General features: G+C 43.7%; 1 protein-coding gene across 13 annotated transcripts in view; it reads right to left on the bottom strand.

The window, feature by feature from the left end:
- Positions 1 to 23,408, bottom strand: part of atxn7l1 (ataxin 7-like 1) — a 33,411-nt gene that overhangs the window by 9,350 nt on the left and 653 nt on the right. For 4 of the 13 annotated variants that reach the window (XM_053650063.1, XM_053650062.1, XM_053650066.1 and 1 more), the window contains exons 2-8: positions 20,242 to 20,346; positions 9,017 to 9,200; positions 8,450 to 8,901; positions 6,104 to 6,186; positions 5,756 to 5,997; positions 2,196 to 2,382; positions 163 to 284 (exon numbers count right to left, since the gene is read on the bottom strand). In XM_053650063.1, the coding sequence (XP_053506038.1) occupies positions 163 to 284; positions 2,196 to 2,382; positions 5,756 to 5,997; positions 6,104 to 6,186; positions 8,450 to 8,901; positions 9,017 to 9,200; positions 20,242 to 20,346 (1,375 nt within the window). Of the gene's footprint in view, positions 1 to 162; positions 285 to 2,195; positions 2,383 to 5,755; positions 5,998 to 6,103; positions 6,187 to 8,449; positions 8,902 to 9,016; positions 9,232 to 10,853; positions 14,192 to 18,872; positions 20,347 to 23,408 lie in introns of those variants that run through there. The other 9 variants (XM_053650072.1, XM_053650068.1, XM_053650069.1 and 6 more) reach the window with 9 other exon arrangements.

Raw genomic sequence — 23,408 nt, 5'->3', positions numbered from 1 at the left:
AGGTTTCACACCGTTACTGCCAACCCATCTTCAAAGTCTAGTTTCCACAAGCAATCAGCGCTTGTCTGATACACCGCAGAGTTTCAACACCTCTGCACACACTGCGAGAACTGCACAGTGAAGCAGGTCATATGGAAAGACAGTCCATGTGTGTACTCTTACCTCCACATCTGAGCAGTGACATGCTTCTCCACCATGCAGTGCAGCGCAAGCCTCATCCTGTCCCAGTGTCTGTCAAACACGTAGTGGCCCTGGCCCATCAACCGGCTGCTGAATGCACACCACTGACCCAAAAAAGGGGGGAGAAAACATTAGTGCTAAGATATAGTACATTTCTTTAGTAATGATTAGTAGCTGGATTTGTGATTGCGTGCCAGTGGTAGACGTAATTAATGCTAGTATGCACATCGGTCACGTTAGGTTTAACTTCATAACAAGTCACTTGATCAAATGTACAATAAATATCTTTCTGTAAAAGTATTATAACATGAAGTTTATACTTTGTCATGTTATGCAGTGTGTGTTATTGTTGAATCCTGTTATATGTACATGAACTTGTCTGATGTATTATTATTATTAGGCTAATTTTATGGTTGTTTTGAATAGTTTTTAGTAGATTTGGAATGATCTCTAGCAGTAAAATGCTTGCTCAAGACATGCAGGTCAGTTTATGATCATTTCTGCCCCACCATATATTTATATTACTCTACATCCCACTGCTTTAGCCAGGTTTCTCAGATTATAATGAGAATGATCATCAATGATGAAACATCAGGAGCGAACAACTTATGAGGAACTTTTGGTTTATCTTCTCACAGAGTAACGAACAGAGCATGTAGTCTAGAATGCATTCTTTGTAAGGAATCTGGAAACAGCTTAATGTCCTGATAGGACGTGTCTCATGATAGTTCTACACTCACTGTCCACTTTATTAGGAACACCTGCACAGTCACGCAGTTATCTAATCATGTGGTGGCAACACAATGCATAAGATCGTGCAGACACAGGTCAAGAGCTTCAGTCAAAGTTCACATCAAACATCAGAATGGGGAAAAGTCTGATCTCTGTGGCTTTAACCGTGACGTTGTTTGTGGTGCCAGATGGGCTGGTTGGAGTATTTCAGAAACCGCTGATCTCCTGGGATTTTCTCACACACACACACACACACACACAACAGTCTCTCGTTTATGTAGAATGGTGCTAAAAACAAAAAAAAACATTCTGTGTGCCGAGGGTGAAGAGAGATCAGAGGAGAATGATCAGACTGGCCTGAGCTGAGAGGAAGTCTACAGTAACTCAAATAATCACTCTTCACAACCGTGGTGAGCAGAAAAGCATCTCAGCATGCACAACACATCGAACCTTGAGGTGGATGACCTACAACAGCAGAAGACCGCATCAGGTTCCTCTCTGTCAGCCGAGAACAGGAATCTGAGGCTTTCAGGGGCACAGACTCACTGTGATCAGGTGATTGATTTTTTTTTTCCTGATCTTCAACTGTCCTTCTGCTGTTGAAGGTCATCCACCTCAAGGTTCGATGTGTTGTGCATGCTGAGATGCTTTTCTGCTCACCACGGTTGTGAAGAGTGATTATATGAGTTACTATAGACTTCCTGTCAGCTCAGACCAGTCTGATCATTCTCCTCTGGCCTCTCTCATCAACAAGGCGTTTCCACCCACAGAACCAATGTTTTTTGTTTTTCGCACCAGACACTCTACAGACTGTTGTGTGTGAAAATCCCAGGAAATCAGCAGTTTCTGAAATACTCACACCAGCCCATCTGATAACAACCATGTCCACGGTTAACGTCACAGAGATCAGACTTTTTCTTCATTCTGATGTTTGATGTGAACATGAACTGAAGCTCTTGACCTGTATCTGCATGATTTTTTGCACTGCACTGCTGATTAGATAACTGCATGAATGTGCAGATGTACGGGTGTTCCTAATAAAGGAGGGTGAGTGTACGTTATATAGTCGATTATTTCAAACTTATTTAGACCTACAAAGGTATTTAAAATAGTCCTAGAAAAAAAACGTATACATTTTTTGGCTTCTTAGGCCCATCGCTTACTCTGGATAAAGCCACCTATTGCTTTATCTACTACTTTAGAAGCTACGGAATCTCACATCAAAACGAATCGACTAGCACTGGAACTCAGAGGATTTCGAATGCTGGTCCTGTTGTGCTTACACTAATGGGTTGTGGGTGGTAAGAGGAGTAATGACATGAAGTTTTCTCCAGTTCCTCAGCAATCTCAGCTTCCGCCTCATCGCTGGATTCATGGACATCTCCGCCATATCTCTGGCAGCTGGGTATTTGATCAATGGCAGGAAGAGACGTGGAACAGAGCACCACTGCACCCCCACCACCGGAGCCTCTGAGATATAAAATAAAGAATTAAAGTAATAAAAAAAGATAAGAAATTAAAATAAATAAAACAGGAAGGAGCTGGTATGATGTGCCAGGGTCATTGATAAAACAATGAGAGAAGTGAGACTGAAAATAAGAAAAAGAGATTTCTAATAAAAACAAACAAACAAAAAAACACTTTATGGCCAAAAAGTATGTGGACACTGACCATTACACAACGTGGTTCTTCCCCAAACTGTCGCCACAAGTCTGAAGCAAACAACTGCATAGCATTACAGTTTCCCTTCACTGGAACCAAGAGGCTCAAACCTGTTCCAGCATGACACAAAGTGCACAGAGCGAGCTCCATAACACACTCCACGGTGTGTGAAGGTTGGAAGAAGGTAGAAGAACTGGAGTGTCCTACACAGAGCCCTGACCTCAAGCCCTACTGGACACCTCTGGGATGAACTGGAACTGAAGCCTCCTCACCCAACATCAGCGCCTGACCTCATCCTCACTAACGCTCTTGTAGCTGAATGAACACAAATCCCCACAGCCACGCCCCAAAATCTAGTGGAAAGCCTTCCCGGAAGACTGGAGCGCATTATAACAGCAAACGGTTGTGATGGTCAGGTGTCCACAAACTTTTGGCCATATAGAGTAAATAAATAACAAAATGCCTTTATATAATGCCCCAGATACAGTTAAAAAGGAAGATAAATGAGGTATAAACTAGCAAAATGTTTTTAAATGTCTTCTTAGAATGTTCTAGGGTGGGTGAGATCCTAATGTCCTAAGTAAGGGCATTCCCACAGCTCTGAGGCACATCACATCCGCAGCACTGATCTTTATTTTACCGTAGAGCTTGTGACGGAGACTGATTGAAGTGTAGTAATTAATCAGTTCCCAGTGATAAACAATAGATACTGATGAACCGTTACATTAGGATCAGCACAGTAAACGCATGATGGAATTACAAGGAGAAACAGTAGGATGACTCGAGTACTTATACACATTAAACCCTATTTCAAGGTTTCTCATGTAATTTGCTGCATTTCACTTACCTCCAAAGTGGGAAGTCAGAACGACGTCATTTTCAATCTCTGCTTGTTCGAGCTACAAAGTGGAAAACCACGGATCCCTCTATGTTCATATTTTGTTAGCGACAACTACCCTGGTAACTTTGATGAGTGATGTATATTTACCTCCTCAAAACAATGAAATGTACAGTCAGTGTTATAGATTTAACAAGCAAATATGTCTGTATGTTGACCCTGTTCCTGGAGATCTACCTTCCTGAAGACTAACCATAATCATGCCCATCTGAACATCTAATCAGTGCCTTAAGAAGATCTTGATCAAGTAAAACAGGTGTATAAGATTGTGGTTGGAGATTAAACCTGCAGGAAAGGGGTCGGTGACCGCTGATCTAAAGCTATTATACTAGTGTATACAGAATAATTCATTTAAAAGTTAAGAAGTGCTACTTTGTTTACTGTTCACGCTGTGAGCAGCCATGTTGATTTGATATCACTTGCTTACTACCAAAGGACAAATATTGTGTTACATAGTGTTTATCCAACATTAAATATCTTGCGTTCAGTAACTGGTGTGACCTCCTCGATCAGCAATAATTTCAACCAAAAATTACAGTAACTCATTTTAGCCCATTGCTCCTTACAAAACTGCTTCAACTTAGTGCTTCAACTTTTTTAGGTCCTTCCACAACATTTCTATGGGGTTAAGGCCTGGACTCGGACTTGGCCATTCCAAAATGTTACCTTTCTTCTGCTTTAACCATTTCTTTTTAGATTTACTTGTGTGCTAAGGGTCGTTGTCTTGCTGCATGACCCACTTACGGTTAAGCCTCAGTTCATGTCCTGACATTCTCCGGTAGAATTTGCTGGTACAATCCAGAATTCATTGTTCCATCAATAATGACCGGCCGTCCTGGACCCGAGACAGCAAAGCAGCCCCAACCCATGATACTGCCACCCCCGTGCTTCACGGCTGGGATGAGGTTCTTCTGCTGGAATGTAGTGTCCGGCTTGCGCTAAACGTAACACTTTTCATTTAAACCAACCAATAGTCTTCAATAGTCCCGAGCAAACTTCATATGAGCAGAGTGTTCTTTTTGGAGTAGTAGCTTCCCCCCTTGCTATCCTGCAATGCACACCTTTCTGCCTGATGAACAATGGTGCTGAATTTCCTCCATTTGTATATCATCTGCCTCACAGTGGACTGGTGAAGACCAAACTCTTTAGAAATGGTTGTAAAACCTTTTCCAGTCTGATGAGCATCAATAACTCCCTTTCTGAGGTCCTCAGGAATCTCCTTTGATCGAGGCATGGCACCCTTCCATAAACCAAGTGAAGTGTAGTGAAGAGCAGATTTTGATTAAAAAAAAAAAAAGACCCAAGTTTATGTTCTTGAAACATGGGAGGGTCTGTTCCCTCACTCCTGACTGCCATCCCCTAGACTCAACACATTTAAATGAAGTCATTCTCCTAGAGATTCACATCTGTTTTCCAGAAAATGATGTTTAATGTTGCATAATTTTACCAAAGTAAAAAAAAAAAAAAAAAAAAGGAAAAGAATAAAAGTAAAATCTATAATGTTTTGTGTCACTTGTTTTGTTCTCTTTATCTAGTTTTAGAACTTAGATAAAGGTCTGCTCAGGTTTCTGGTCAATGTTATTGTGAAAAACACCAAGACGTGCGTGCAAATAGTTCTAAAACACCGATTATGATGGTGTTACGATTGGAATCAAGTGTTCTGGTCTGATGAAACCCAAACTGAACTTTCTGGCCATCTGCATGTTTGATGAAAACATGGACCCAGAAAAACAGACTGTAAATGGTGCTGGATCACTTATTAATTCTGCTTCCTTAGGATTAATTAAGACTGATTCCTTCCGGTAAGTATATTTATGATATTTAGGTGAAAACCTGTTTGCCTTTGCCAGGGGGGGTAAAAAACACTTGGTTATGTGGTATGAACATGTGGTATGAATTGAAGAAAGGAGTCCACATGCACAAATCTAAAAAAATATTAAAGGCACTTAAAATATTTGGCATGGAGTCCAAAATCATCTGCGAGAGTCTGTAACCGTGTTAAACATTACAGATAAAGCCTCAGTGCTGTTATTTTTTTCTCCAAGGGAGGATTTATGAAATATTCAGGGTTTTTTTTTTTTTGGGGGGGGGTCAATATTTTCAGTTATTTATTTTCCTTATTTAATTAAAGTATCAAAGTATCACTCATTTCACGTGTTATTTATTTCCTCAGTTTCCTGAGCGGTGTTAACGAGTCTGCAGTTAGCTGGAAGTCCAAACTGCTTCCATGCCAATCACTACAATTTTACAGCGAGTACATCCTTTAGAGCATTTTGTTTGTACCTCTGTAAGTGTGTGCTGGCCAGCCGCAGCTTGAGAGTAGGAGTGGTCTTGCCGTTGTGACAGCCTGAAGGTGTGCTGGAAGGAGCACTGAGTGGCTGGGTCGGATGAGCTGACTGACTACTCGCTGCATCCCTCTTTGGCCCTGCGTCTTTCTCCTTAGCCCGGCCCTTATGCTCAGCCAGAAGAATATCAAAGTCCTTCTTCCGACCTGGGACTGTACGACGATGAGTCAAAGAGTGGGTCTGCGTACACAGGAGTATTATCTTCAGCTTGCCAGAAATCTTTGGTCTTATGAGCACTAAGAACAACATATCCAATATGAGTATTCGACTGAAACATGTAACCAACCTTGCACGTAAGAGATCGAGTGCAAGGCCGCTTGCTCTCTGGATCCATGACTCCACAGTGCTTATTCGGATCATAGACCCGACCTAAAATACAAGGCAACAAGTAGAAATGTGACCACTTATATTTCATTTTTTTAATCTGCTGAAATTTGAAGAAAATGTTCAAAACCCTATAAATTTAAGATGAAAGACAAAATGTTCTCCGATACACAAAACCTATCCGCACAAAAGTCCTTTATTAACCGTAATCTCTCATTACCTGAAGTGGGCAATGACCTGGCTCTGAAAGGCGCCGGCCCGTTTTCATCAAAGTTGTGTAGAAACAAAAGATCTGAGCGCCTCCGAGATATGAGTCAGATTCATTAAGCGGTCATATGCATACAACACACCCCAATTCACCCTCAGACGCATCTCATTTACATGAAACCACGCCCAATTTATGCAGGCGTTATGTTTTTGAACCAGTAAAAAAAGAAAGCACTCGCATAGTTATCCAAGAGCCGACGAAAGTGGACGAAATGTTAAACCCCAACTCGAAACGATTTCAGCAGATTAAAGGAAGGTCTTTGCCTTCTGCAAGTCTTTCACTGAAAACGAATGTTATTATATAGGCATATACAGACCCTCACGGAATAGTGCTCAGTTTTTTGGTCAAAATCAGGTAGAAAACAGAACCGCCCAGAACAGAACCTTACCTGCATGCGAACTTTAGTTTTAAGCTTGGTTTTTATACATTTTAGTCCTGAAATTCAGCTTGAAGGAAAGGTTTATTTATAAAATACAGCCAGGAATCCATCCTGAACAACACAGACTGTATTCTGATAAGAGGCTTGCTGGATGTGCAACTGTGATTACAAATATTATTATGGGTCCAAGCAGCGCATCACGTGTCACCTTAATGACTTCTTAGGATCAGGGTTCATACAGACTTCTCAATGACAGGAGGGACGGATTCCACGCTACTTTTTTTATACGATATAGATGCCACTTTATGTAAATATGTACAACATATAAGAAATAATACTCATACAGCTGTATTAACAGCAGTAATGTCCGAGGGTGAGTGAAGTGAAGTTTGGAGAAAGAGTGTTTAACGCTATTAGACTTAACGTTATAATTAGACTCATGATTATTCAGCCTACTGTGTACACTTTAGGGCCGGGATTTCAAACTCTAATTCTACCTGAGCGCGTATCTTTTTTGTGAGCCTTTGAAGGACAATAAACTAAGACTTTTCATTTGATAAATGTGCCCCCTGTTTATTTTCTTTATTAAACGAGATGAAGCACACCAAACCGTAGGTTGTACAGACGTCAAATTTGGTTAACAGGTAATACTCCGTCCCACTACTCAGGCCACAGCAATGAGCGAAAATCACAATTTGGAACATTAGGCTCCACCCACTTAGATTTTGTGGACAGGTGTAAAGTTTGGGGTTTGGTCATCCGTAGGGGGTAGGCTTACATTTAAAATAACGGTTTCTCACGAGACAGGAGTACAACCAAAATTTGGTATACTGCATCCTGTAAATGAATTTATAATCATTTCTAATGATTATTAGCTGAAAATACATGGCTGTCATTGACCAATCAGCTTTTAGCAGGCATCTAACAGGTTTAAAACATTGAGCTACAGGCACAAAACTTAGGGAAAAAACCCCCAAAAATAACCAACTGGTCTCTTTACCATTTGATGAAACTTGGCACTGGCCACTGGGGGCGCTATATGCAAAGGGTGTTTGGGCCTTATGGATGTAATCTTTATTAGTAGTAATACTACTCTATTTACTATACTTGTTATAGTTATTGTTGTAGCTGATATCGATTTCCATTATTTAACTGCAAATCGAGAATTTTTAAACTCATTTCACTATTAGATTTGACCACGCACAACTTTGATGAATAAGGGCCAGTAAGAAGAAGCAGTCGTGGGTTTATAAGGAGCATAAAGCACGAGCAGCTGGGGCTGTTTAATAACACAGCATAAATCAGGCCTGGGGTGAGGCCAAGGCCTGCACAAACAACATATGGAGAGGAAGAGCTGTCTCGTCCAACAAGTCATAAGCGGGAGCCCGTCTACCACCACGGCGCTCTCCCCGCTACCTCCCCGAGTTCAGGCTGAGACACAGAGCTGGGTGCGCGGTTTCCTACAACAAAACTTTACAATGAATGGATTATGAATATTATCAATAACAACAGTCAGAACTGAGCAACCTGACTTTCTTCAGATAGAACTGTTCTATACAGCTGCTTTATGACACTAAAGCAGAGCTAAATTGTTAACAAAAGGAAAAAAAGAACTATGAAGCAACAATACCAGGTGGGGTAAACTAAGCTGAGCTTCTAACCTGAAACTCTCCTATGACTGCTGCTCTTTGCTCCATTCAGATGTTTCCGTTCTGGTGGAGAGGGTGAGACACCAGGTCTCCTGTCGACTGAAGATGGAGAAGGAGATGTGGCAGGTCTTCTGTCCTGTGAGGACGGAGACGCGGTGAGCCGCTTGTCCAAGGGAGACGACCGCGACGGGCTTGGCCGCCTGTCCGTCAACAACGGGGGTGTGGTGGAGCGCGGGGTGATGATACCCCGGCCATTCACAAGCTTTTCCTGATTCCTGCATGATGCTGGTGATGTAAGGGTGGACTTTAGGGAGGAGGAGGATGGTGAGAAAGACGCGGAGGATGAAGAGGGGACAGATAGTGACGACCCAGCTGCGGATGGTGTAGAGCTGACTTTGATTTGTGCTCCCTCTGAGCGGCTGAAACAGGGCATCTTCTCCAGGCTCACCACGGGTAAGGACACGCTGCAGAAAGGTAGGGAAAGTGAGATTTTAATAGATACAATATCTAAGCAGAATTATAAGGTTCATGTGGGAATATTTCATGAGTGTAGGTGAGGAGGAGGTTCAGGGCACCGACCAGGCTTTTGTTCGAGCTCCTTTGGGCGGGTAGACAGCGAGTGGGGCTTTGTTGAAGCGAGAGTGCGGGTAGTCGCGAGGCACACGAAATGGCAAAGGCTCTACTTCACTCTGACTGAGAGACATCTTAGCCTTCAGGGGAACCAGAGGGGCTCGTGAACCACTTGCTGAACCGTGTCTCCTCTCTGTAGAACATATATGTGTAGATAGAGGATACTGCATGAGAATGAAAAAACAAAAATAAAGATGAAGTCAACATAACTATGCAAGAACCAATAAGTGCTTGAGCGCTCAGGCAGCAAACAAGCTCTCTCAGTCACATTACGGATTATAAATCAATACCAAAGGTACTGTGAAACCGTTGGTATGACTGTTAAACAAATTCAGTTTGGAACATTCAGTCTGAAAAGCAAAGCAAGACCGGAAGCCAAGAGTTTGCCTTTTAGTGGAAATAAGACATTTTTATGTATTCCAACCCACTGACTTACACGTTCCAAATGAATAATTACTTACTTTAAAAAGTGAAACTACTGAACTTATCTAAAACAGTCTACTTTCTGTGGTTAGGATTTATAATGCATTTGGTTTATATATACACTCACCATTCACTTTAACCAGATCACCTGTTCATTCACGCAGTTATCTAATCAGCCAATCCTGCGGCAGCAGCACAATACAGAAAAGCATGCAGATACGGGTCAAGAGCTTCAGTTAATGCTCACATCAAACATAGAATGGGGAAAAAGTGGGATCTCTGAGACTTTATGTTGGTGCCAGATGGGTTAGTTTGAGTATTTCAGAAACTTCAGTTTATAAACTGGTGCAAAAAAAAACAAAACAAAAAAAACCACATCGACTGAGTTCTGTGGGTGGAAACGCCTGGTGATGAGAGAGGTGAGAGGAAAATGGCCAGGTTGATTCTGTGCCCATGATAGCCTCAGATTCTTGTTCTTGTTTGACAGGAGTGGAACCTGATGTGTTGTGCATGCTGAGATGCTTTTCTGCTCACCACAGTTGTAAAAAGAGTGATTACATGAGTTACTATAGACTTCCTGTCAGATCAGACCAGTCTGATCATTCTCCTCTGATCTCTCTCATCAACAAGGCGTTTCCACCCACAGACCTGTCACTCACTCAATGTTTTTTTTTTTTCCGCACCATTCTGTGTAAACTCTAGAGATGTTGTGTGTGAAAATCCCAGGAGCTCAGCAGTTTCTGAAATACTCAAACCAGCTCAACTGGCACCAACAACCATGTCCACGGTTACAGAGATCACACTGTTTCTTCATTCGGATGTTTGTTGTGAACATTAACTCAAGCTCTTGACCTGTAACTGCATGATTTCTTTGCGCTGTGCTGCTGCCACATGATTGGCTGATTATATAACGGCACGAATGAACAGGTATTCCTAATAAAATGGACGGGGAGCATTTGTGTTTATATATACACAAAATACACACAATTTTTTTCCATTTATATTGGAAATAAACAACGTTTTAGAATGTTTAATTATTTCAAATAAAGAAAATAAAATATTTGGAATATTTAATATTCACGAGTCTGCACTATTTCCAAGTCTCTATTTAAACGTAAGAAAATACGTGACATTGGCCATGTTAACTGCTTCGTATATTTCAAAAATTCTACTTTTTTACTTATAATATCTAGCAATGTTAAATTTGGAGGGGAAAAAAACTGTTTGATAAGAAAAAAATTGCACTATTGAATGTTTTCAATCAATTTCATGGTGCAATAGCCTTTTTTTGTTTTAATTTCTTACTAGTAAGTGGACATGGAAAATGTGGAAAAATGTAGAACGTGATAAAAAAAAAAATTACGGTTTAAGCCGTGGCTTCAGCACTAATGCACTATGTGGTTGAGGAGACCCATTTGGAAATCCGCCTTCCGGTCTGGAATGCTGTTTATGTTTGGAAGGACTCTTGACAATCGTTTTATAGACACTCCCAACGCCCCCATCTCAGTCGACAACCAGCATGCGCCTAGCACAAACAGGTAATTCTCCTGTAGGCAAAAAAATCACCGTTCATGACAGTCCTTGCTAATTAGTGTGCTAACTCCAGTTGAACCATTATAAATTTTGGGGGCGGAGCTGTGTGTACATGGGTGAGAATGGGAAGTGGGCTCAACGAGTGAAAAAACAAACAAACGTTTAAATCTGATTCAGCTCTGTTAGAGACCCGATCTCTAATCATATTAAGAAATATTACCTAATGAACCACTTAGTGAATGACTTGGGCCTTAAATGCATGGAAGATTCACACCTATTCATACATACCTTGAGTTGTTAAACTCTTCGACAATCTTCAAGAACGTTTTATGACCAATAACCATGTAATGAAATAAAATGCATTGTTATATTTTAATAATTAGTTTGTTATTATGTAACACAAATTGTGCTGTGGGTAAAATTGTTTAAAAGCACAAAAGGTTGAAGAATAGTCGAGAAGTGGGTACCTATGTGGGAAAAAGGGATGAGGGGTTGGTACTAAATGGTGAACACATAATATCTGTTCTGTGTAAGATAACATCTGTACACATACAGTCCCCATCCAAAGGTACTGGAACAGCAACGGTAATTCTCTTGTGTTTGATGCACAATGAAGCAGCCATACAAGCCCAAGCCATGACACTACCTCCACTGAGCATGACCGATGATGTTTTGGATCATGAGCAGATCATTTCTTTCTCCATACTTTGGCCTATCTGTCACTTTGGTCGAGGTTCATCTTGGTTCCAGAACTTTTGTGGCTCATCTTTGTGAATTCCAGTCTGGCTTTCTGATTCTTACTGCTGATGAGAGGTTTGTATCTTGTGGTACGGTCTCTATATTTCTGCTCTCTAGGTCTTCTTCGAACGGTGGATTGTGAGAGCTTCACCCTTCCCTGTGGAGGATGTTGGTGATGTCACTGACTGTTGTTTTTGGGGATTTTCTTCACAGCTCTCACAATGTTTCTGTCATCAACTGCTGTTGTTTTTCTTGGCCGACCCGTTCCATGCCTGGGTGTTAGTACACCAGCGGTTTCTTTCTTTTTCAGGACGTTCTAATTTGTTGTATTGCCTATGCGCAATGCCTGTGCAATGCCTCTGATGGATTTTTCTCTCTTTTTTCCCCAATAGGAAATCTCCCGATTTTCTCCGATAGACAGCTCTCTGGTCTTTATGGAGGTTTATGCTTTTAACAACAAATGCAGTCTTCACAGGCGAAACCCAGAGCTCAAACCAAGAGTAACATTCAGAGCTATTAATTGTTTACACAATCAGTTTAACAGGGCACACCTGGGCAACAAGAAACACCCGTCATTCATATGCTGCAATATTGTTGATCAATCGAAAAATGGGCGATTTAAAAAAACGTATGTTTCTAAGTCGTTTAACACGTCTAGATGTAAATATCAGGAAATGAAAGTTGAAATTCTGATCTATCGTCTCATATTCATCTTTTGAGCTCAGACCTAAACATCTTCAGTGTGTAGCAAAAACAAAAGGATTGGCCTTGCAGTTCCAATACTTTTGGAGATGCTGTATCTATATACATACAATCCACACTTTATTAGGAACACCTGTACACATGCTCATTCATGCAATTACATTAGCATTTGCAAATATCAGCAAGTGAATTGAGGTTGCATTCAAAGGGACAGAAACGGACGGAGTACCCTTGCGGAGCGGTACTGCTGTACTTACGATTCTTGCTGTGCATGGTTTTGAAGGCGTCGTGGTGGGGGCGGCTATCCTCTCTACTCACTGTACAACTGTTCCCCCAGTACCTGTGAGTACACAGGTGTAGAAACTAGTTAAACCCACAGACAACACATACACCCACAAACACCGTAAAGGCTAAACTTCCATTTAGATGCTAGCTGCTAACTACATTAGATGTTAGCTGTTGGAGTATACTGTTTACAAAACACACTGTAAGAGATAACAATGCTGCACTCCACTAAAGCTCATAATTAAGGACTATGTCCTACAACTAAGAGGAAAAAAACCACAAAGAAAAGTCGGAATTCCTACTCGGGAACTCAACAGTCTCCCAAACCCCAAGTGCAGCAAGTGACATCAAATCAACACAGCTGATCAAAACATGAACATTAAACAAGGCAGCACTTCTTACCTTTACCTACAGTTACTCTGTATATGCACGTATTTGCTTTACGAGATAAATCAACATACTGACATTCACCTGTTAAATCTAGAACACTGACTATACAATTCACTGCTTTGAGAAGGTAGATATACTCCGATCAGCCATAACATTAAAACCACCTGCCTACTATCGCATAGGTCCCCCTTGTACCGCAAAAGAGCTCGAGTCACGGACTCCACAAGACCTCCGAAGGTGTGCTGTCTTATCTGGCACCAAGACGTTAGCAGCAGATCCTTCGAGTCCTGTAAGTTGCCAGGTGGGGCCTTTCTTAGACCACTTTTGGAAGGTACTAACCACTGCATACCGGGAACACCCTGCAAGACCTGCTGTTTTGGAGATGCTCTGACCCAGTCGTCCCACCATCACAATTTGGCCCTTGTCAAAGTCACTCAGATCCTTACACTTGCCCATTTATCCTGCTTCCAACACATCAACTTCGAGAACTGACTGTTCACCTGCTGCCTAATAAATCCCACCCCTTGACAGATGCCACTGTAATGAGATAATCAACGTTATTCTCTTCACACGTCAGTAATTTTAATGTTATGGCTGACTGGTGTACATCACTCATCACAGTTAGCTCACTAGCTTGTCACTAACAATAGATGAACATGGAGGTGTCCATGTTTTTTCCTATTTTGCAGCTTGAATGCATGGGTCGAAAATGACGAAATTCCAACATCCCACTTCTGAGAGAAGTCAAATGCTTCATGAATATGCATTACCAAAGCCTGTCATGGGTCAGTGGGGCGATTCAGACAGACAGACAGACATGGTGTATCATGGTACGAACAAAGGAGATTTCTGAGGACCTCAGAAAAAGAGTTGTTGAAGCTCATCAGGCTGGAAAAGTTTACAAAACCATCTGTAAAGAGTTTGGACTCCACCGATCTACAGTCAGACAGATTGTGTAGAAATGGAGGAAATTGAAGACCATTGTTCCCCTCCCCAGGAGTGGAGACCAACAAAGATCACTCCAAGAGAGAGATGTGCAATAGTCCATGAGGTCAGGAAGGAACCCAGGGGAACTTTAGTCAATGTGAGAGAGGACTGAAAGCCACTGATCTCCAAAAAGAACATTGCTGCCCTTCTGCAGTTTGCTAAAGATGGTGTCAGGGTTTGGTCCTGTTTTGCTGCATCTGGTCCAGGACGACTTGTCATCACTGATGGAACAATGAATTGTGAATTATACCAACAATCTCTAACGGAAAATATCAGAACATCTGTCCATGAACTGAATCTCAGGAGAAAGTGGGTCATGCAGCAAGACAAGAACCCTAATCGCATGAATCATTCTACCAAAGAACGTTTAAAGAAGAATAAAGGTAATGTTTTGGAATGGCCAAGTCAAAGTCCTGACCTTAATCCAATAGAAATGTTGTGGAAGAACCTGAAGCACACAGTTCATGTGAGGAAACCCACCAACATCCCAGAGTTGAAGCTGTTCTGTACGGAGGAACGGGATGAAACTCCTCCGAGCCGATGTGCAGGACGGATCAACACTTACCCCAAACGTTTATCTGCAGTTATTACTGCACAAGGGGGTCACACCACATACTGACAGCAGAGGTGCACATACTTTTACCACACAGAGATATGTAATACTGGATCATTTTCTTCAATAAATAAATGACCAAGTGTAATAGTTTTCTCTCTTTTGTTTCATTGGTTTATCTTTATCTACTTTTAGGAAAATCTGATGTTTTATGTCATATTTATGCAGACATTCAGAAAATCCTAAAGGGTTCACGAAAGTTAAAGCACCACTGAACATCATGCTAATTTTCAATCAACTCGAATAAACATATTAGAATATATACATGAATTCTATATATACCTATATACAAACTTTAAAAAAAAAAAATAATAATCAGATAGCAAATGACACAAACGACTGAAAAAACAACACTTGAACAACATGAATCTCTCAGCAGATATCAAACAACATACCGATGAGTGACAAATCAGAGAAGGGGGTCACCCCAAATCAAAACATAGTTATTCTGACTGAGCATCTTTATTCCGTGATGAAGATATTTCTATCCTGATGGGCGTGGTCTCTTCCAGGATGAACATTTCCTCATCCACAAGACATGAGGGCTCACTGATGAGAATGTACATGATGTAAATCACATGCTATGGTCACATCCACCCAATTTCAGCCCAACCGATCACCAAAAACAGCTTTAAGGAGTTTGGATTATGTTAAGTTGACGAGTGGGTCCCCCCTCAACCTGAACATGTTAAACCATTAACTATAATTTAGGCAAAATAAACATTGTCTAATACCTTTCAACACCCAAGAAACCACTCTGACTGGCCTCTACACCTGTATCCTTTCTTGTGGATGATCTTAGAAACCCCAACTAGCCTAACATGTCTCGAGCTAGCATAGCTCAGCTAGCTGGTGAACTAACTTACATTTGTCACACGTAGACAGAAGGGACATTTCAGTAGAAAGCCAATTCGGATCGTCGAATTACAATAGATGTAAAGACAATCAATCGTGAATGATTAATGACATCACGAACTGACCTCACACTGATGTTCACGCTCTCTGAATCAGTACGCAATGGAAGTTTTAATCAGATCAATCTGATTACAGTGTTGGGATCTGAGCCAAAAAAAAAAAAAGAAACCCAACATCTATTTGGTCAGAATCTGCCACGAGAGGAGTAGTCACGTATATTCCTTAATTGACGGGCCGGCCCTGATTACCACTAAGACACAGCACACTTGCAAAACATAATAATAGTTCACCGCATTGTGGCAGCTGCCAGAGTGACGCCAAACCCAGACATTATTCTCTTTTTTTTTTGGACAGCGTGCCTCAGCCAAGAGCGCTTGTGCTGTGTGTAGGAGCTGTGTTGTTCGTATTCTTGAACAGAAAATGAGAGGGGCCCTGGGGAAGACTCGTACGCCAGCGAACCACTGAACAGACACAAACCTCACTCGAGTACCAGCCCACAGACAATGATGTGACCTCTGACCTGTGTTGGGATTAGTGGGCGGCACTAGGGGTGGTAGATATGACGATTTTTGATTGTGAAGGATTAAAGTATTCCAAGAATATTGTGATACTTAAAGACCGTTGAGCTGAAAATGATCAGACATGGCATCCCGAGTTGTTTTACTCTATTTGCTAGTCCGGCTCACACTCTAGGCAGGTCCTTGGCTTACATTTCCCCCTCGAATTCGTTTAGCATGGCTGACAAAAATAAATAAATAAATAAAAATCAACATCATTTATATAGAACTACTGGATTTTAAACAACAGTTGTTTTCAAAATATGCAAAAGCAAGATTTTCTTGCTTTAACCAGCGAGAAAGCATCGCAGAGAGTGTGCTGAAAGCCAACGACACGGAGTGCAGGCGAGGGTAACACTTCCTCCTCCAGAAGCCCATCTTAAAAATAGTTTTACAGCTTCTAATAAAATAAAATGAAATAATACGATCCACAAACTGAGTGTTACAAATATAAACTTATGTAAGTATTTATTACGCACTATTTTTTAGTGCACAGATAACTAAACTCCAGTCCTAAACGAATAATATATATTCCGGGGTGTGTGTGTGTGTGTGTGTGTGTGTGTGTGTGTGTGTGTGTGTGTGTGTGTGTTGGGTTCTTTTCAGTCTTATATAATTGGACAGTTGTGTAAAGTTTTAGTCTGAAGTTTATATTTGTAACACTCGGTTGGTGGATTTTATTTTAAATAAACAATAAAAAGGGTACTGGAAGTTTGCCCCGCCCCATCCGATTAATCGAGAAAATAACCTGCCAATTAATCAATTAGGAAAATAATCGTTAGGTGCAGCCCTAAATTAAACTAAACCTTTTAAGCAACTTTTATTTTTCTTTTTCTTTTTCTTTTTTTTTTAGAAAGAACTGTTTATATTTTGTTCAGAAATGCAATTTCAAATTTGTCTGGACAGGGTACTTTGGGTACTAGTGTGTAAGTACTAAGGGTACCTCGGGTGTGTTTAGTTCATTTGGTTGTTCGGTAACTTTGCAAAACAGAATTAAAAACCTAAAAATCATGATGGTGTTGTGGACTGTCTCGTCGTGCAGCCTATAACAGAAAGCTGATCTGATATTTCTGTCAGATGGCGCTCCGCTGGGTGAGCACACGCCGCAGGTCTGTACATGGGTCTGAAGCAGCTGGAGCTGTGGTGGCTCAGAGTCCACCTCCTGCTCAGAGGTGCTGTAGTCTGAGTCAAATCGAAGTGATCTCCTAGCCTAGTGTGAACTCTGTTCCAGAGTTCCGTCCTCTGTAGGACGTATTTTCCTGGTTTATGATCAGCAGACTCGGCCCTCTCTCTGACAGGAACATAAATAACACAAGACCCCCGAACTAGGGGTCATGAGCGAAACGCCTCTTTTCTGTTCTTTACTCGTGCAGTAAACATTACGAAGCTCACTCTCAGTAGGACAACACATTCTGTGTGCTAATATTCTGAAATGGTCCCAGTGAAAAACGCCACGTCTAACAGAAGATGGTCCGAGCGGTTTCAGACGCGTCTCGTGATCCGGATACGGCGCGCTAACGTAGGAGTTCAGCAATAAACCCATTTCACATCTGAGCGAATGCCTCCATCCAGCTACCTCTCTGAGCAGGAACGCTGAAACCCTGTGAAACCCCGGCGTAAACGATCGTGGGATAAATGAGAAATAGATGATTTCTATATCAGGCAGCGTGACCAGCACTTAAAGGTGCATTGGGTCAGATTAGTCTTTTGGGGGGTTTAGGATTAGCTCTCTAATGGTAGGTCAGTGAGGGTTAAACATCTGAAAGATTGTTGTTGTTTTTTTTTTTTAAATAAAAATGACAAACTCTAGAAGAAGAATTTAGAAGGTTTTCTGCAGTCTACATAAACACGTCGCCGAACTTATTTCTAACGGTTATCTTTAAACCTACTCTTTTTTTTTGTTGTTGCTTAGTGTTTGTTAGGAAATCTGGATGCACATCATGACTCTTATTGTGTACAGAAGATCCCGATCGTGATCTCTTCCTCGTCTCGCACGACCCTCGTTACTACTCAGTAGAGCACCAGTTTATCTGGGTTTTGTTCGAATGTTCACGTTTCTGTTTCATGCCAAGGTACCGTTCCTGTTTTATTTCACTTTTAAACCTAATCGAGCACGTTAGAATCAAAATGGGTTTAAAAAGCTACCGTAAATAAACTCATTTCTAAACATCTGACAACAAAAAACACAGACTGTTACCATCAAATACTTTTGATATCTTGCAAAAAAACCTTTGTGCGTGTGTGTATATATATATATATATATATGTGTGTGTATGTGTGTGTGTGTGCGCTTAAGTTAGCATTAGCGTTTGTGCCCGACAGGCCACAGAAACCAGAAACACATCAACAGCACCACATATGCTCATACATGTCTCTCTCTCTCTCACACACACACACACACACACACACACACACACACACACACACACACACACACACAGTGATCAGCTGCCTGTTTACATCCGGTCGGCAAACAGCAGGAAGACGACCGCCAGCTAGGCCTAGCCCTGCCCCGGTACACACACCATGCAGGCAGACACACACACACACACACACACATTCAGACCATAAGCAGCATCTTCTCTGTCAGCAGCCATCAAGAACAAAACACAGAGAGAGAGAACCAAAGAGAGGAAAAGAAAAATGGAACAGCGTGTCTTACAAACTGGAAGTATTTCTCTCTCCCTCTCTCTCCCTCTCTCCTGTGTGTGAGCTGCAGTGCTGGAGTTGAATAGCCGGGAGTCGGTGACCCCTGTGCTGTGCCCCGAGAGCCTGGCAGCTGCATTGTGCCTCACTCCTGTCTCAGCCTAGTGACCGGGGAGGAGCGGAGGCACTGGGACACACACGGAGAGAACCTTTCCACGACTGCCCCTCCTCCTCCTCTTCCTCCTCCTCGCCAGAGCTACAGCCAGCAGGGGGCGTGATCTCGACGTGCGCAGATGAAAGTTTCCATGCGTGTCACCACCTACTGCACAGACAGCAACGCTCTTGCCAGCGCACGTGAGCAGGGCACAAGACCAGAGGCAGATGTGAGCCGAGCAGAGCAAAAAGCGAAAGTAAACAACGAGACACTGTGAGAAACACTCTCTCACTCTCTCTCCATACAATTACATACGCTCCAATCATTTCACCACTACAAAAAACTAAACTAAACACTCAGATGTGGGCTGGCCTTCAGAATAAACACAGATTTCCCATGGAGAAAACAAAATGAGCGTGAATATGATTTACACGTGCCCCACACAACTCCTCGCACGCAGAGAAGGGTGTATGGCTGGCTTCTTATCGTCCTGGGCTCAGCAAACTGACGCAAGAGGCTACGGTTTAGCACAACCCCGGTCCAAACCACTCGACAGAACCTCTTTCTTTTTAAAGAAAAGAAACTACAATATATTTAACAGGGTGCAAAACACAGCACAACAAACGACCGGGTTCATGTCAGACTGCGTGGCTGAGCGATACGACAGCAATATCACACAGCACTGCAATTCTCGAACGCACCAGATCACAGCGTGTAGCGTTTTCCACAGAAACTTTATTAATCAAGTACAAAAAAAAAATCAAACGCTTCATCAGCTTAGAATTTAAACAAGAAAACCATTAAATGAGGAATAAAGAGAGATCACATCCGGATTTTGAGAAAAGCTTACTACGGCGTAACCTCTCACGATATCGATAATTATATGGTCGTATCGCCCCGCTCTATTAGACAGAAACATCATTAATAATTAATCGAGCGGACACGGACATTTACAGCACGCGGCACGGATGTGTTCTCTTTTCTATTTTATTTGAAATGGATATGGCTGATGATTGGCTAGTTATTAGAGCCACGCTTTTTTTGATTCCGCCAACACAACACATTCAACTCGAATATTTATCATTATTCTACACACAAGTCTAGAGATAATAAGAACTGCATAATAATATACACGTTTTGAGAGTACGACGTGTCCCGTCACTGTGACAAAATGGCCGCCACGTTGCTGTAGAGATAAACCGCCTGCTCGGTGTTTGCTCCACAGACTTACCGTGACGGTTCGGGAAGCCCACGAGTTTAACGACTGGCCCACAAACATTGCATACGGCGTGAGAGACGTGCTCACAGGTTGGGATCTGACCATACACGTGCATATCTATAGGAAAGAAAGAAGGATGATGAGTTAGGACACGACACTGCTGTCCGAGCTACACAACACAACATCTGCGCATGAATCTCACATCTGGAAATAAAGCCAGATTACCGCTTTAATATTAGAAGACATGGTTTTAATAAGTAACCTGCACTTTTACATGGAAATATTTGTTCAAGCCGATGGAGTGATATTCATGCTTAAACTGTACTACAGCAGAATTGATAACATTCTCCGAGCATCAGCAGATAAAGGGAATATTATTATCAGTAGTCTCCTGATGAGAGCAATAAAACTAGTGTCATTAGATGGTTATTAATAGAGACTGAACCAATCTGATAACCTGTATCTGTAACTGGATGAGACTAGAGAAATATGTTTTGGGGCCAGACAAGGAGAAGTGTGTACTGGATACATATAAAAAGAGACCGCAGTCTCTGCCACGCTGCACGTCGCAGTCCTAACATCAACCCAAGTACACATCAGGGGGAAACTACAGTCGAAGACACTCTTACACACACAAACACGAGAAAATATATGTATTTACAATGGCACAACAGAAACTGCCTTCAATTCCACCAGGGAAAATAATAAGAGTGTAGTTTATGGCCGCTTGCCTAACGAGCGCTGCTGCCAGAACACAATCTGAGAAAAACAGTGTTTTCTAGCTTTTTGCTAAGTGAGTGAGAAATGGACAGACGGTGTGTTCCCCAGCAGCTGGACGAAGCCAAGCCAAATGCCATGACCAGGCCTGTCCACACTACTGAGATTATTACACCGCGCTTACAGCCGCTTACAGCACACAACACACACCTCTTATATAAAATAACACTCCAAAGAACACGCCGTTCCCAACGCTCCGATCACTCGTCACCGCCGTTCCCAACGCCCCGATCACTGATCACCGCCGTTCCTGACGCCCCAATCACTCGTCACCGCCGTTCCCGACACCCAATCACTCGTCACCGCCGTTCCCGACACCCAATCACTCGTCACCACTGTTCCCAACGCCCCAATCACTCGTCACCGCCGTTCCAGACGCCCCAATCACTGATCACCGCCGTTCCAGACGCCCCGATCACTGATCACCGCCGTTCCCGACGCCCCAATCACTCGTCACCGCCGTTCCCGACACCCAATCACTCGTCACCGCCGTTCCCGACACCCAATCACTCGTCACCACCGTTCCCGACGCCCCGATCACTGATCACCGCCGTTCCCGACGCCCCAATCACTCGTCACCGCCGTTCCCGACACCCAATCACTCGTCACCGCCGTTCCCGACGCCCCAATCACTCGTCACCGCCGTTCCCGCCGCCCCAATCACTCGTCACCGCCGTTCCCGCCGCCCCAATCACTCGTCACCGCCGTTCCCGCCGCCCCAATCACTCGTCACCGCCGTTCCCGACGCCCCAATCACTCGTCACCGCCGTTCCCGACGCCCCAATCACTCGTCACCGCCGTTCCCGACGCCCCAATCACTCGTCACCGCCGTTCCCAACACCCGATCACTGATCACCGCCGTTCCCAACACCCGATCACTCGTCACCGCCGTTCCCGACGCCCCAATCACTCGTCACCGCCGTTCCAGACGCCCCAATCACTGATCACCGCCGTTCCCGACGCCCCAATCACTGATCACCGCCGTTCCCGACGCCCCAATCACTCGTCACCGCCGTTCCCGCCGCCCCAATCACTCGTCACCGCCGTTCCCGACGCCCCAATCACTCGTCACCGCCGTTCCCGACGCCCCAATCACTCGTCACCGCCGTTCCCGACGCCCCAATCACTCGTCACCGCCGTTCCCGACACCCAAATCACTCGTCACCGCCGTTCCCGACACCCAAATCACTCGTCACCGCCGTTCCCGACACCCAATCACTCGTCACCGCCGTTCCCGCCGCCCCAATCACTCGTCACCGCCGTTCCCGCCGCCCCAATCACTCGTCACCGCCGTTCCCGACGCCCCAATCACTCGTCACCGCCGTTCCCGACGCCCAATCACTCGTCACCGCCGTTCCCGACGCTCCAATCACTCGTCACCGCCGTTCCCGACGCTCCAATCACTCGTCACCACCGTTCCCGACGCCCCAATCACTCGTCACCACCGTTCCCGACGCCCCAATCACTCGTCACCGCCATTCCCAACACCCAATCACTGATCACCGCCGTTCCCAACACCCAATCACTGATCACCGCCGTTCCCAACACCCAATCACTCGTCACCGCCGTTCCCAACACCCAATCACTGATCACCGCCGTTCCCAACACCCAATCACTGATCACCGCCGTTCCCAACACCCAATCACTCGTCACCGCCGTTCCCAACACCCAATCACTGATCACCGCCGTTCCCAACACCCAATCACTCGTCACCGCCGTTCCCAACGCCCCAATCACTCGTCACCGCCGTTCCCAACGCCCCAATCACTCGTCACCGCCGTTCCCAACGCCCAATCACTCGTCACCGCCGTTCCCAACGCTCCAATCACTCGTCACCGCCGTTCCCAACGCCCAATCACTCGTCACCGCCGTTCCCAACGCCCAATCACTCGTCACCGCCGTTCCCAACGCCCAATCACTCGTCACCGCCGTTCCCAACGCTCCAATCACTCATCACCCAATGTTCTATTCCAATAAAACTCTATTCATTTAATTTTCTATTCTAAAAAACTTCCCTCTTCCTATAGCCTCGTTTGTAAGTTGATATGCATATGATCATGCTGAAGCCATGAATATGCCAAGTAGTCCATGACGTCATCTACAGACTTTTTGAGCGTGCTTGAGCTACTTTCCCCTGAATACAGTGAGACACTGATGACTGAAGTCCGCAGCAACATGTCAGTGCCGCGCGCGCGCTCAGTGTCAGGAGAGAGGAACGCCCACTGGCATGACAGCGCACCGTTCCCCCACGGAGTTTTAACACCTTCCTGCGCTCGCAAACCGATCAGCAGTGTCGTAAACACACCAACACGTAGCTCTGTTCCCCTCAGCGACGGAAGCAGATAAAGTCGTGGCACGCGCAACTTCAACTAATAGTAGCTAGGTGGCTGTCTCTATCAGGC

This window comes from Ictalurus furcatus, chromosome 19 (genome assembly GCF_023375685.1).
Source record: "Ictalurus furcatus strain D&B chromosome 19, Billie_1.0, whole genome shotgun sequence".
NCBI classification, from domain to species: domain Eukaryota; kingdom Metazoa; phylum Chordata; class Actinopteri; order Siluriformes; family Ictaluridae; genus Ictalurus; species Ictalurus furcatus.
The sequence above is the reverse complement of the archived record's forward strand: the minus strand, read 5'-3'. Positions and strand labels throughout refer to the sequence as shown.